Source organism: Topomyia yanbarensis, chromosome 3 (assembly GCF_030247195.1).
Source record: "Topomyia yanbarensis strain Yona2022 chromosome 3, ASM3024719v1, whole genome shotgun sequence".
NCBI lineage: Eukaryota > Metazoa > Arthropoda > Insecta > Diptera > Culicidae > Topomyia > Topomyia yanbarensis.
In genome coordinates this window covers 74656497-74671753 of record NC_080672.1, presented here as the reverse complement: position 1 = coordinate 74671753, position 15257 = coordinate 74656497, and the positions used below count along the sequence as shown (strand labels likewise).

General features: G+C 38.3%; 1 protein-coding gene across 2 annotated transcripts in view; it reads left to right on the top strand.

The window, feature by feature from the left end:
• The first annotated feature begins 7934 nt into the window (after nucleotides 1-7934).
• LOC131690445 (DNA fragmentation factor subunit alpha-like) overlaps nucleotides 7935-15257 on the top strand; it is a 177714-nt gene continuing 170391 nt past the window's right edge. For both annotated transcript variants that reach the window (XM_058976220.1, XM_058976219.1), the window contains exon 1: nucleotides 7935-8417. In XM_058976220.1, the coding sequence (XP_058832203.1) occupies nucleotides 8388-8417 (30 nt within the window). In that variant the 5' untranslated portion in view covers nucleotides 7935-8387. The remainder of the gene's footprint in view (nucleotides 8418-15257) is intronic.

Genomic DNA, 15257 nt, shown 5'->3' with positions numbered 1-15257 from the left:
ACTTATAAATAGTAGAAACAATTAAAAAAAGACAATTGACGCTTCTGCCTACTCTGTATTAATCTCTATAATATTACGAAGATCGGTTGTTTATTCTGCGAGTTTTTATTGAAAATGTAAACAAAATACGCACTCACACTGTCATAGACAAAATTTGTATGACGTGTCATAATCGTGCGTGGAATTTTTTCCATGCAAATAAAGCATCAATTATTAACTTTTAGTCATATCTTTGGCTTAATTTGGACTACAAACAATCGGTGAAATGCATTTTGAAGGAAATGATTCAGGGAATCTAGAAAATTAGTAATTTTTTGTTACAGTGTTGCCAAAAATGGCATAATTCTAGTTTAAACCTATAACTGCATTTTTCTCACAATTCGCGTATTTTTATTTCAAAAATGATTAAGTATGCCATTGTGTTTCTCTGATAGTTCTACACAGAAAAACAACTAATAGATCAAGATAACTTGAGCCAATCCTCAGATACAGTCATTTGAAACAAACAACTCACAATTTCTCAGCACGTTTTTTGCTATATCTCAGTAATAAAGCAGAATCTCAAAATTCTGAAAACGCCACTTTGTAGAAATTCTTTAGACAAGCAATATGGCATATCTAACTCAGCTTACCCCAAAATGGCGTTTGTCATAAGATAGCACAACAGCGACGTTATAACACCATCTTACATGCAAGCTAATACACAAATCCCAATCCAGAACGCAAACTTGCAGTCAAAGTGAACTCAAACTTGCCTTCAAGATGAACGCAATCATGCATTCAAGATGAACTCGAACTTATTTTTCAAGTTGCAAGAAAGTTATGCAAACATGGAACGCAAGTTTGTGTTTAATGCTTGTAGGCAAACATTAAACGTAAACTTTCAAGCAAAATTTGAACGTAAATTTCTGTGAAAGCTTCTATGTATGCTTGTGCACAAATGTGTACACGAGCTGGCATGTGAAATTTAATGTAGATTGTATCCAATCTTGTATGCTAATATGTATGAAAGCATTGCGTAAGCTGGTATGCAAATTTGAAACACAAACGTGTATGAATGTTTGAAACACAAACTTCTATATAGTTTGAATACAATTAGAATATAAACTTGTGTACAAGTTAGTGCGCAGACTTGCATGCATAAGTGTGCACAAACTTACACGTAAACTTGTGTGCAAATCAAACTACTGCACATGTTGGAAATTTATTATTGTATGCAAATGCGTATGCGTTTACTCGAATAAAAGCTATTACACAACTTTGTAAGCAAGCTAATATGCAAGCTTGAGTACAGGTTTGTATACAAACTTGTTAACTAGCTTACATGCAAACTTTAATATAAATCGTATACAAGTATACAAGCATTACGTAAACTCGTAAGCAAGCTTGTAAAGGAAACTTGTTGCTATTTTATAATTCAACCTTAACACAATCTTACATGTAACTTGAACTGAAAAATGAACATAAACCTGCAGATAAAAACTGACACGCAAATTTCAATTTTAAAAGCATCTCAATTTTGGAAGATTCTTATTAGGATCGTATTGATTTAAAATTACATTTAGTATAATATTCTATGAGAAAATTTAATTTTTGTCTGGAAAAATTATGACTTTTAAAAACGTGTTATAAGGTGCTATTTCCCTCGTAAGAAAACCCGAGAGCCACTCGTTTGCCCGGCTAACTCAACCATAGGGGCTATAAATTTCTGAGCGGAGCGACGACGGACAGCACACGAAATAAAGCGATGCCCAACAATCAAAACGAGCTGAACAAACCTTTGATCCGAGAAAATAAGCTGAACAAGATCTGTTCAAGGTAATATCCAGCAAAAATGTTTGTTTGGGTGTGGCGTAGCCCCATTAGGCGGCAGTGTTGATTTGTTTATTTATTTACATATTTATTTATTCATATATTCATTCATTTATTTATTAATTGTATTACCACAATTACTTTCCTGCTTTAAAAATGGTGAACTAACTATGATTGGTATGCGAAATTTTTAATTCTATAATATTGTTAAACAATTTTCGCTATGTTTCGCTATAATATACAGAGAAAAAGGTTTTCTAAATATATTATAAACTATTTAGGCTAAAATTATATTTTCAAAAATGCAAATTCACCTTTGTTTGAACATTGCCAAACCTTTAAAATTTATCTATAAATATATTTGCTGTGAATCACAGCCTGTGATGTTTGATTTTTTTCCCTTAAAGGGTTTTTTTTTTTTAAAAAATGAATGGTTAAAAATTTGATTACGACTTTAAATTTATCCGACCTTTTGTATTTTCGACCATTTGTTTTTCGACCTTTTGTCGCTTCGAACTTTTGTTGTGGATTCTTTAGACTGGTAGCCCGGAGGATGCTGAGCCTTTCGTTCCACCGGTACGCCGGAGGCCGGTAGTTCCTCGGCTCCATTTTCCTTGACATTGTTAAATCACATGCCCTCGCTACTGTTTCCAACAGCTCATTGGCACTCAGAATTGTAGTGTTTGTGTGTGTTCGCCCTCTAGATCCCACTGATCGATGGTATTATGAAAAAAGTACTGCATATAGTTCAATCATTCCATGCAAATAACTTATTCTCAGGATTTAGTAGGTGTTAGCTCTACTGATTTTCCAATGATCCGTTTCAGAAAGACAGAGACCTAGCGGTACATTCCGAGGCCATTTTCCCTCCTGCAAGCCCCGTTCAGTTATAATCCCTCCCCCTTTCTATCAGACTAAATTCTGGTTACGCCACTGCATGTGTGCTCTTTATTGCAATTGCATTACTTTTTCTAAAAATTATGTGTGGTTGTCTGTGCTAGAGATACTTTACGTAAATATAAGATATCATCGTCAGGAAAGCATGTTGTGATACGAAATTCTAATCCAACTTTAACTTTAATCAACTGAGAACTTACCTATAGTATGCACATACCTATAGTTTGACAATGGCAGTGGACTTGTTCGTTTGTTCTTGGCAATTTATGAATATTGTAGCAGATAGGACGAGAATTTTAAACTAGACCAAGAGGCAATTATGTGTTTCTACTGAGTACACTACTAAAAATCCAATCATATATTTTATATATTTCACACACATGATGTGCATGTGCATAAAAAAGGTGCAAAAAATAATGTGGATACTGGCTATGAAACGTATATCTACTTCTATGTGGCAAACTTTTATAATTTCGATGTACGCCACATACACTTCAATAGTTTTCACATGATATTCATATGATATAAATAATTTGTGTAAATTGCAAATAATCAATTCAATATAGAAAATTTTATCAGTGTAAGAATAGATAAGAAGTGAAAGCCACTGCAAATGTAAAGTGGCTACAGTGATTAACCATTTTTATCAGCCCCTTGGTGTATTTTAGGTCGACAAAACCGGGAAAATTTGGAAGAAAGTCATTAAACGGACAAAATCGGGGGCTGACCAATCCGGTCATCACTGAATATAGTTTAAGTTAGGCAAGCTAATTTATTGTCACAGTTTTGAAAAGAGGAAGTGAATTTTTTAAACGATATTTTTAGAATAATTTATAATGAACGAATGGAGTTTCTGCGCGCTATTTTCCGCAAAAATAAAAAGTTGAAGGTATGCTCACAGCAAATACAGGAACAGATGTTAATTCTAGATAAAATTTTCAATAGGACGTAAGTAACATTGAGAGCCTCTCTTTGTTTACATTCTCTTTCGTTTATTACGACGTCATTACAACACTTTCCACTAATTTTTCAGTACATATCGAAAGGCGACGGTTTTTACTAGAATATTATGCAAAGAGTTTAGTAGTAAATGTTGAAATGGCCGAGTAATGAACAGAAGAGAAAGACCCCAAAGAGAATCTCTCATTGTTACTTACGTCCAGGGCCGCAGAGAGAAAATACGGGCCCGGGGGGTCCAATGTACGGGCCCCCACCACTATGTATTGCCTGAGTACAAAAAAGTTAATGTTTGAAATCCATTGGAGTTCACTGATATTATGTATAGTACACTGAAATTTTATATTTATGTACCAGGTTTTAGCTCTAGTTGTTTGAAGTGCCAATGAAGGAAAAAAAAGAACGTAGAGTTTTTTATACTTTGGGAGTTTTTTAATACCTCTTCGACAGTATTGGCGACTTTGAAAAGCACCATTTTTGTCAATAGTATTTATAAAAGTAAGAAAATGGAAAGATTAAAAATGTAGCAATTAAAAAAATTAAAAATATCTAAGCGGAGATGAACAGCAAAATATAAAAACAATAGGAAAATAAATATTAAAAGAATGTACAAATTTGCTAAAAACAACAAAATCAACCAAATAAACAAATTAATGTCAATTGTCAAAAAATGTTAAATCGAGAAAAACCAAAATAAAACCTATAAAAAATTGATAAAAGAAAACAGGAAACTAGAAAAACATATTGGGAAGATTAAAGAAGTCGAACATTGAACAAATGGTGAAAACAATGAAAAATCGATAGGAAAGTAGGAAAATTTTTAAGAATCAATGTCAATGAAAAAAAAACTACTGAAAAGAATACAAACATTAATATAAAAAATGCATAAAACTGAATAACTCGATAAATCAAGAATAATAAAATTTATTTACCATTAAAACAAGTAATATTTAAAACAATAGAAAAAGTAAATAAAACTATAAGAATGCATAAAATTATAGGAGCCTATATAAAAGACAAGAATAAAATAATCATAGAGAAATTTAAAAAAAATGGACTAACCGTAAAATTTTTAAAAACTGGAAAATTGGAATGATGAAAAGACGAAAAAGTAAAGAAAATTGGAAGTATTAAACAAAAACGGAGCAAACAGACAAAATGGAAAACAAAAAATAGTAGAAAAAGCCGACATGGTATACTATACAATCAAAAAAATGAAAAATTAACACGAAGAAAATGAATAAAATGGAAATTATTTAAAGAACATAAAAAACACTAGAATTTAAATTTGAAACAAATTCAAACAACGAACTAAATGTCAAGTGAAGAACAAGCACGTATAGTGGCAAAAAAGATAAATCAAATGTTTTTTCAGGAAAATAAAAAAAAAAGCAATGTAAACGTATAGGAAAATGGTCAACAAAAAAAACCTTTTTTAATCTACCTAGCGGTGCAATTGTGCCTTTCTCATTTCTCTAAACTATGGCACGGAGGCTTTTTATATTCAACATAATCGTGGAAATGTCCATTACATTCTTAGTACACTTTGCACTTATACACAATGGGATGCCAGCCACGAACTTGATGAGCTACGTGTCGACGGTGAAACACTTGAAACAAAAAAATATCATACTCCATTAGCCTAATCAGCATTAGATCAATGTTATCTGCTTGCTAACTCATTTTGTCATGCGGGGCTGGGTATGTGAAGAGGGCGAAAGTCCCATGAACGAACGACTCCCCAGCTTAAATTGGTATGCTTTGTGATATAGTGGTGGTTTAAAGATGATGGGGTTGAAAGGGAGGGGTATGAGGGCTGGATGGGGTGGTGGTCTGAGGGGTGATTTAAGGAGATTTTTAAAGGAGGGGCGCGAACAGTAGAAGGGGGGTGTAACCCCTCTCCGTAAACCATCAACTACGCCCCTGTTAAAATCCAGAAACCCTAAACGAGTCGAAAAAAAAATTAGGTTGACGTTTTTCAGAGTGATTGCATAACCTTTCTATATGAGAAAGGCAAAAATGTGCCAAAATCCAAAAAAGTGAATCGTAGTCAAATTTTTTTTTCGAGTTTGCATCAAATCTCGACGTTTCATGCACCTTGAACACATTTAGCATCAAAAATAAAAATTCTATTTTTAATTTTTCCTATAGTTTATATGAGAAATTTCAGTGTGGCCGCACTCTGAAACCCGTAATTTCGGAACCAGAATTCCGATCGATCCAAAATTCAATAGCAGCCGATGGGAAGGTTGCACCTTTCATTTGAGGCTAAGTTTGGGCAAATCGGTCCAGCCATCTCTGAGATAAATGAGTGACATTATTTGACACATACGCACATACATACACACACACATACACACACATACACACACACATGAAACAATAAGAAAAATAAAATAAAGAAAGAAGAATTTTCTCGAAAAATTGCGAATAAAATGAAATAACAAAGAGAGAACTATAAATTAAAGTAAGTGATAATGATAGCAATAGAAAAAAAAAAGCAAAAGTAAGGAACGTGAAAAGATGGATAAGATAAAAGTATAAGAAAGGCAGAATCTTACAATTGTAGAAATACAAATATAATCCACAACTTGAAAAAATAGATCAATGAAATTTTAACAAAATAAAAAAAAATCCATGTAGGAATTAAAAATGGAAAAAAATGAGAAACATGGATCAAATTTCAAATAAGGGTTGTGGTTGGATTTTACGCTATGCTCGTTTCAAAAACATTCATAATCCAATAAAAACAGGAAAAATCTTTCATTTGTGTTGGTGTGCACACTTTAAAATATATTACAAGAATGTTGTAACTGATTTCTAGTAAATAGATCAAAAATAAAAACAAGATCGGTACGTTCAGGAAGCGACGTTCGAAATCTCACGCTCACTCCTCAGTAAACAAACACAGGGTGTGAAATCACACTCCAGTTTCTTTCGAGAATCTTTGTAAGGAACATTGATCCATTGAAGAGAAGGTCCTTAACAATTACAGCCTGCAACCCGAGGATGATGTTTACGAGGACTGGGTGCTGGACGATTCCTGGTATAGAGAAAAGGGCATCCAGGCGAATTCGGATTTACCTGAACGAAGACACGGAGTTCGCCCCCAAAAACCGCTGTGGCAACCCTAAGCAGGGTTTTTTCTTTCAATAATTACTGTCGATTCTAATCCAGCGCTTTCGAAGATTGGAAATTGAATAGATCAAAAAAATCGATTTCATGTTGGCGAAATTTGAAGACAACTTCATGACTTCTAATCAAACCATTTAATTGTTTAACTCTTACAAGTCTGATCATATTTTTGTTTCGATTATAGACATTTTAACCTTAAGGTCATTCGCTTCTTCATTCAGGTTATGAATCTTTCTATAAAAAATCTATTCCTGTGTACGGGGTTTGGATTCGAACCTAGGTGAGCTGCGTACATGACATTCAATGTACAAATTTCGCTATGCCCGCTCGAGACTGATCTCGTTTCGATGCGAGAATTAGGTTGGGATAAACATAGTTGATACCAAATATGCAGTAGTTTAGAACTTTCGCCATTAGTTACCTCATATACAAGATATTGAAGTTTTAATTGCATTCTCAAATAAATTTTGGTCGAAAAAGTGTTTGTCAAAATTTTAGTTTCTGGTAAAAATCCGGGCCCCCTTCAGAACTCCGGGCCCGGGGGGAAACACCCCGGTCCCCCCCTCTCGGCGGCCCTGCTTACGTGCTATTGAAAATTTTCTCTAGAATTATTTGGATGGTTTGTTTCGTGATTACGACATTTACATCAGCATGAGGAGCAAAAGTTCATTCTCTAACAACAGTCACTAGTGGAAATTTAAAAAAATGTGATTACTGACAACAACTGAATTCTCGTATATAATACACATGCCTCAAGGATTAGCTTTGATAGAGCAATAAATTATTCAACAATTCGCCGTCAAATCTCAAGTTACGCCTTTTTCAATTACCTGAGAAAATTCTTCCTGCTGACGTTTAGCCAGCATATACATATGACGACATCACAAAAACACGTGCTTGTTTCGCGCTACTTTCTCACGCGAATGTATTCGTCTCCAGCTGCAATCCCTCTCCATCCGAAGATATACATTTGAATCACTCTCGCGAGACACCGACCGCTGAAAACAACAAACTCACCGTTGTGTTTGTGATATCGTAGTCATTTCACCCGCGTGAGAATATTCTGATTGTGAGAACGGAGACCCCTCACTGCTCGCTCACCATATCGCTACACTATTCGATGCTCTCTTTGTTCTCGAAAATTAGGTGGAGTCGTCTGGCTGGACACAAAAGTTCAACATTTTTATTGCCAATCTTGCACGAGCTTCGTACGGTCGTGCTTTTACGTTCACTGCTGGCAAAGGTGCGAAGTACATATCGGTTAGTGGGTTGGCTGTCTATCAGGAGTCAGAACGGGGAAGAATATAATTTGGGTGATCTCTGCCTTAGTGCGTCCATTCCTGTGAGTGCATTGAAAGTGAAAAGGTGCATAGAAGTGGTGACGGTGCGAAGCGTGTGTGTCCAAGTTTACTGTACCCCTATAATTGAGTGAACAGAGCAAAGTAGTTATTTTTTTAAGTGAAGCGATACAACATCCAAATAAAGATAGTTGTCGCATTTTGTGTCAAGGCTCAGAACAACATATAGTTTGTGCTGGTCCGGTGCTAAGTGAGATAGTGAGCATAAAAACAACAAACTACACTGAAATGGAGGAGGATAACAAAAAGCCGTACAAGGTAAGACGAAAATTTTGCTCCTTACTGCAAATTAGTTTCAGTGACCTGCTTCTCGAAAGTAGACCGCCGGGATGTGTCAGAAAGAGCCCTGTGCTGCTATCAGTAGGGCACAGTTGTTTTTATGTATAAGCGAGAGCTTTTTTGTCGATGTATGCGTTCGGTTGTTTGGGAGGACGTGGAAAAAGGAAAAACTGAAATAAATAAAATTGTTTTGTTATCTGATCTTTATACGGACATCGTGGTTTTCAGAGTATCTGTCAATAAGCCGGAATTTAATTGATTCTGAGAAGCATGTCTGGTATAGTTGAAACAAAAACAATAGGCTAAACGCACCCATTACATGGTGCTGCAGTGATTTTGTACTTTTCAAGTGACCTAGTATTGACCATTGTATGAAATACCTTAACGTCACAAATTTGACAAATGCTGGTCCTTTTGTTTACAGTTTGGATTTAACAAATTTGAATTCAATTAAAATAAACTTAGTGCTAATAATCAATTCCCAAGAAATTTTACAGCAAAACTACTTATCGATTCAGAGAACACTAGAAGTAATTGATAAACAATTAATTAGTTCACTTATTAGATCTTTCGTATACATTTCCCCACAATAGGGAATAGCACAATTTAATTGTAAGACGTTCTAGAGTACATCTATACTTCCAAAAACATGATTCCCAATATATTTGAAATGTTTCCCAAAAAATCATTTTGAGGATACGAATAATCTCTAAGTTCAAAATATAATCAACAGGACCACCACTTGTCACATTTAATGCATGACGTCACTATGCAGTGACCAATAGGTTGTAAATCTCGCCAAATGCAACACAAAACAATACTTGAAAAATGTTTTATACCGTCAAAATCTTGATTTATGACAAAAAAAAACTATTTTTCGGAACTTTCGGCATTAACAAAGTTTCTGCGCGATAAATTTTCAGCCGATTTTAAATTTTTTAAGAGCTCTAGAAAGAAGAAGACATGACCTCCCAACGGTATGCTATGTTAAGTTCTTATGTCAAAGATACTTTGCGGTTTTGGGCCAACAATATGAAAACAACCATAATTTGTTGGAAAATGACCACTGAAAATCCCGAAAAACGGTTTTTTGCTACAAATCAAGATTTTGAGGGTATATTGAATTGATCTAACGTGGATTTACGTTGTATTTGACGAGATCTACAACCTTTAACAGACCACTTCTAAAGTACATTCATTTTTTATGTTGTAACCCCGTGTTATTGGGCGTATATAAAAGAAATTCGATTGGAAAAATTGAACACGTATTATTTTTTCAAAACTTCCGCTGAACTCGGAGGAAGTTATGAAAATTCTGTAGATTCCACGAGCTAATTCGTAGATCCGCAGAAAGGACAGAAATCAGTAGATCTACGGCCAAAAACCGTAGTGTTGGCCACCCTATCAGTGAGCGACGCCAATCGATCTGGTTTCCAAGCAAATAAGGATCGTTGATACCAACATTAGCGTGGATCTATGCTATATTTTTCCTTAGCGGAAAAAGTTTCACTATTGTGAAAATTATTTGAAACCATCTTTGGCAGCGAAGATTACAAAACATAACTAAATTAGTTATGAAATTTGCTTCATCAGAATCCGACACTAACTTAGTGACAATACTAGGCTTGCACCAGATTGACGCTAGCTCCGAAAAACGAAAACACTATTTCTAGAGCTTTTAATCAAACCGTCATATCTACAATGAGAGACTCCCTTTGTTTACTTTCTCTTTAAATTTTTACAGCGTCACTATAGCATTTTTTACTTATTTTACAATACATATCGGAAGACTAAGGTTTTGACTAGAGTTGAGGGATAAATGCTAAAGCGACCGAATTATTTACAGAAGAGAAAGTAAACAATGATGGTCTCTCATTGTAGATGTATTTTCGAAAAAAAAGCCTCAAGCTGAAATGAAAAAAATATTTTTGAAGGTTCTACTATTACAAATAAAAAGGACTGATTTCCAAACACACAACAATATTCCACCCCAGACAATTCACTAACCCTCACCTTCCAAAAGATCTCCATTGACAAAAAAGTCCATCTCCGTTCAATTCCAACAACCTAGCTACTAAGCGCGAACAAGCAATAAAACAGAAATCACAAAATAAATTGCTATTAAGCACTGCCAAACGGAATGATTCCGGGGCACTTTCCACTGCATCCTTTCAATCAGAGCAAAAACAAAACTCCCACTGACTGGAAGCGCGACCATGCTCGGAGAAAATTTAATTGTTTTTCGCCCAACTGTTGCGGAACCAATTACTTTTCCATCATGGTTCTATCAAAACCAACAAGATGCTAATTTGTTTTGGCAATTTACTCGTAATTTAGAAAATGAACTGACCCACAACTATCTACCGGTATGATTCAACAGCCATTGTTGCATTGTTTTTGAATCCTTGCCCGTTTGTTTATGGGTCAATGCTGAGCTTGAATAAGTTAGTTGCTTGCTCGTTGCACGTAAGTTAGGATTATCGTTTCGATCTAGTCTCATCAGTATATGGCAGTCGACTTGACCACCATATAGATGTGGAATCCATAAAGGAACGCTACTTTCAGTTGCTTAAGAAGTATTTTTTTCCGCAGAGGGACAAAGTTCTAAAACACCCAGAGCAGGAACAAAATGTACAAAACCCTAACATCTCAGGTAACGGATTTAGGCAGCCACTCGACCAGCTAAAACAACTAGTCTTCCACGGAACCTGATTCCTCCCTGGCACTACCTTACGACATTACTTCGGGAGGGGTTTTTTATGTGCATAGCGCATACTCTAATCCGACTACATAGTAGTTAGCTGCTTCCGTAGGGTTACAGCACCCCTCCTCGACAGACTACCCGTTTTCGGCTATGCATACAACGTGGCAATTTCTGTTCCGCAGTAGGGAAGCTAGCCGTGGATCGAGAATTAGTGCTCTACCCCTACGAGGACAATCTGGGTGACAAACTCCAAATTGTCTAATTTACTGAGCCCTTCGGCTCCCGTATGCCATATATACGACTCGGCTCCCTTGTGCAATTTAGCAACACAACTTCCTGATCCCTTTGGTTCTCTTTCTTCTTTTGCTATTTAGCACCACTTTCCCGTTGAACTCTCGACTTGTTCGCGAGCCACTGGGTCTAGTCGCCGATGGAGAATCTTGCTTACTCCGACGGAGAACTCCCCGGCGAGAGGTTCTTTCGAAACCGAGCCAACCAGGTCCGGTGATTCTGGTGAAGCAAGGCGTTCAGTTCTCTGGTGCCCCGACGACCCGCAAATGGTGGTGCCTCGTCGCGATCTACTCAGTTTAGTCACCGGCGGTGAATCTTCGTCTATTGTCGCTATATTTCTTTCAGGCCTACCGGTAGGGTGCCGTGTTTAGTTTGTCGATTGTGGGAGGAGCTGCTTTGCTGGCGACCTGAAGACCTACTCCAACAGAGTTTCACGGCGTCATGATCTGCCTCTCCACTCTCTTGAACGCGTTACACATGTTGGCGTCGCTTATCGCTTTGTAGACGACATTATCCGAGTTAATGTCAGACTCTCCCGTTTCAATTATCTCCTGTATCCCGCAATCACTTCGAACCTCGGACAATCGAAGACCACATGCTTCGGTGTCTCCTCGATATTTTCACACTTCCGGCACAACGGTAACGTTGCCTGTCCCGAACTGATGAAGATATCTCCTGATGAAACCGTGGCTCGACAAGCGCTGTGTCAGGTGGAAGTTGATCTCTATGTGATTTCTATTGAACCACATCAACAGGTTTAGGATGAGCCGGTAGCCGAATTGTCCCATTCCTGCAGCCACCTTACCACCAAATCGATTCTCACGTTTCTGGCATTTCTTCAATTGTAGCACTCGATATCCTCCGCCAAAGTGATGCAGTTGGGGATCATCCCGGCGATAACGCATACTGTCTCCGACTGTATTGTTCTGTATGGTCTCGCGACTCATGAGACCATCAGCCAGAACGTCCTGGACAGCTTTTCGCGGTTGCGCTTGGTTTTCAGAGCTACGTCCCCGCCCTGAAACCCATATCACAGTATCGATGACGCTAGCTAACAGGCGCCTCGTGCTGCTTTTCGGACCGCCGACGTTTGGCATTATTCTCACTATCCCGTTCATTGCCTTCGCCGACTTTTCGCAGCCGTTGTCGACAAGGTTGTTGAAGCGCAACCGGATGTCGATTAATTTAATTCTGAGTGTGTCCAGCAGGCATAGGTCTGTACGAGGCGGAATCACTCGATGACTTCCCTGGCTTTAGCAGCATCGCCAGCTTCTGTACCTTCCACAATTCGTAGAAGTTGCTATCATCTAAACACTTCAGCAGAACCATCCTGAACATATCCGGATATACGAGGATCACAGCTTTAAGGGCCTTGGTTGATATTCCACGCGGACCGGGTGCTGGACGCCGTCTACTGTATCGCTCCAATTTTCGCAGCATTGTGGCGTCACAAGCTGTCACAATCTTTCTTATTAGATCAACTTTCTCGGTCTCGCTGTCCGCCCGAAGTGCCTCAACGAAGAGATCTTCCACTTTCACTCGCCGGTCGTCCTCCGCGCTGCAGCAGAGTTGTTTAGCCGGATGTGGTAAAGAATCGCCTCACACACTTTCCAGCCTATGTTCGCGGCAGTAAAGGATTACAGAATGTGACGTCGATGACAGACTCCCTCCAGTCTCTCCGAAACCTTCATTGCACAATCGTACGTCTAACTTCACAAGAGCTTCCTGCAGGATACATTCTCTTGTGTTGGTTACTCTACTGCCCAATTCACAACCCAAACACTGAAGTCATCACCAATGACTACCGACTTTCGGCCAATCAACTGCTCGGTTACCTATTCCAACATTAGGCTGAAATACTACACGATCCACCTTGCAGGTGCGTAACAGCTGCACACGAAGACGCCGGTGATTTTAGCGATCACGAAGTCTCTTGCTCACGAGTTTGCTGAAGTTGACTTGGACCCTCGCTAGATCCATGAAATGACTCGACATTTCATCCATTTAATTCCCGACATTCCTCGTGTTTTCCGTCATTCTCTCTGTCTATTACGCTATATAGATCCTCTGCGTACTTGAGCCATTTAGCCACGAACTCCAATCGGATATTACCCACCGGTAAGTTACCGCAAGGCATTGCTGAGAGCCGTTTAGCTCCCGTTTTCGTGAGTTATTTAGCTTTTGTCTCAGTGATCCATTTCGCTCCTGATACCATGAACCATTTAGCTCCGGTTTTCCTGATCCATTTAGTTCCCAGCTTTGTCTCGATCTACTCGGATGGTCCTCGGCGTTAAACTCACCTTAATCCGACTGGGAGTTCTTCGGCAGCGGAATTTCTCCCAAAACTGATACCCGTTTCCTTGAGCTATTTAGCTTCCAGGCGGTGAAATTAGCCTACTCCGACTGAAAGTTTCCCGGTGGTGGAGTTTCTCTCGGCACCGATGTCCGTTTCTTCAACCAATTATCTCCAAGTTTTGTCACGATACAAGTGAGCCATTTAACACTCCACTTCGTCGCGATCTACTCGATGTAGTTTTCGGCGGTAGACGTAGCCCCCACAACGAGGTAGGTGCCGTGGTCTGTGGCCAATTTTCACAACATTCAATTAACTAGAGGTTACTAAGTAGGGAAAGTTATGAAACGTTGGTGTTATAACTATACATGAACTATACAGATCGGAAAACTATAAGTGGCAGGGCCATTAGAAACAGGCTTAAAATCATACGGACTAATCTTTTGTCTTCTGTTGGCAGGAGTCGAGCTTAGGCGAAGTTACTAGGAATCGCTCAAGCCTACCAACATGTCTCACGGCAAAGACAGACTTGTCCCTCTTTACCATGAGAACCGGTTCGAAAAATGCATGTGCCTTTCTGATGAAAGTCACATTGATAAAGCTTCCCCGAGAGAACATCAATGAAACTAATTCGAATGTTCTTTTTATGTTAAAGGACAGAGATGATATTAACTTTTTTAACTTTTTTGCAAAAGCGGCTTGGTTTTCTGATGAAAGTTGCACCACACATTCGTTCGTTCCCTTTCCCCTTCGGCAACAAAACTGCAAATCGCCTTATCCCGATTATCGAGACGCCGTAGAACCATTTTCTCCGATAATTTTCTGATGCCTTATTAGAACAGTAGTTGGCTGTGTTACCACGCTGTTTCGCGATTAAGACAGTTTATCATATGAGACGCAAAAAAGGTTCGGAAGACAAATTATATCTATGAACCTGTAGCTAGGTAATGCAAACCCGGCATAAGTCGCTGTAACTGATGGACGGTAAACCTCTGCGCCGAGTGATACTGATTACGCTTGCTTGAAATCCAGTACTTCATTGAGAATGCTATCCTCGGAACGACCAACACCATACTTCAGTTTACGCATCAACAGTGAGATTGGACTAGGTGATGACGCCGTTGATTTCAACGCCACGAGATGGAATTTATATACGATACTCATGCGACTCACGCGGAAAACGCTTCCAGAAGGCTATCTCTTTAGCTTGCCCAAGGTTATCGGTGGTAAAGCGAAGCTTGTCTTTGTTGACTTTCACGATCTCTTTCAATGCAAAGAATCGCAAAGCAAAATCATTTGAAATATGTCTAACATTTAGCAGCTTTACCTTTCACATTAAGAAAACCATCCATGTTTCAGAAGGCTCTTGAGAATAATATTTCACTCTTGGAGACTTTGAGGAAATGGGATCAGTGAAATTTGGCAATTGATTATTTGTCATTGAGGTAGAATGTTTAGGGCAGCGGTTCTCAACATGTTTGGCACCACGAACCCCTTCGGAATCAGCCAAATGATCCGGCCCGATAGGTTT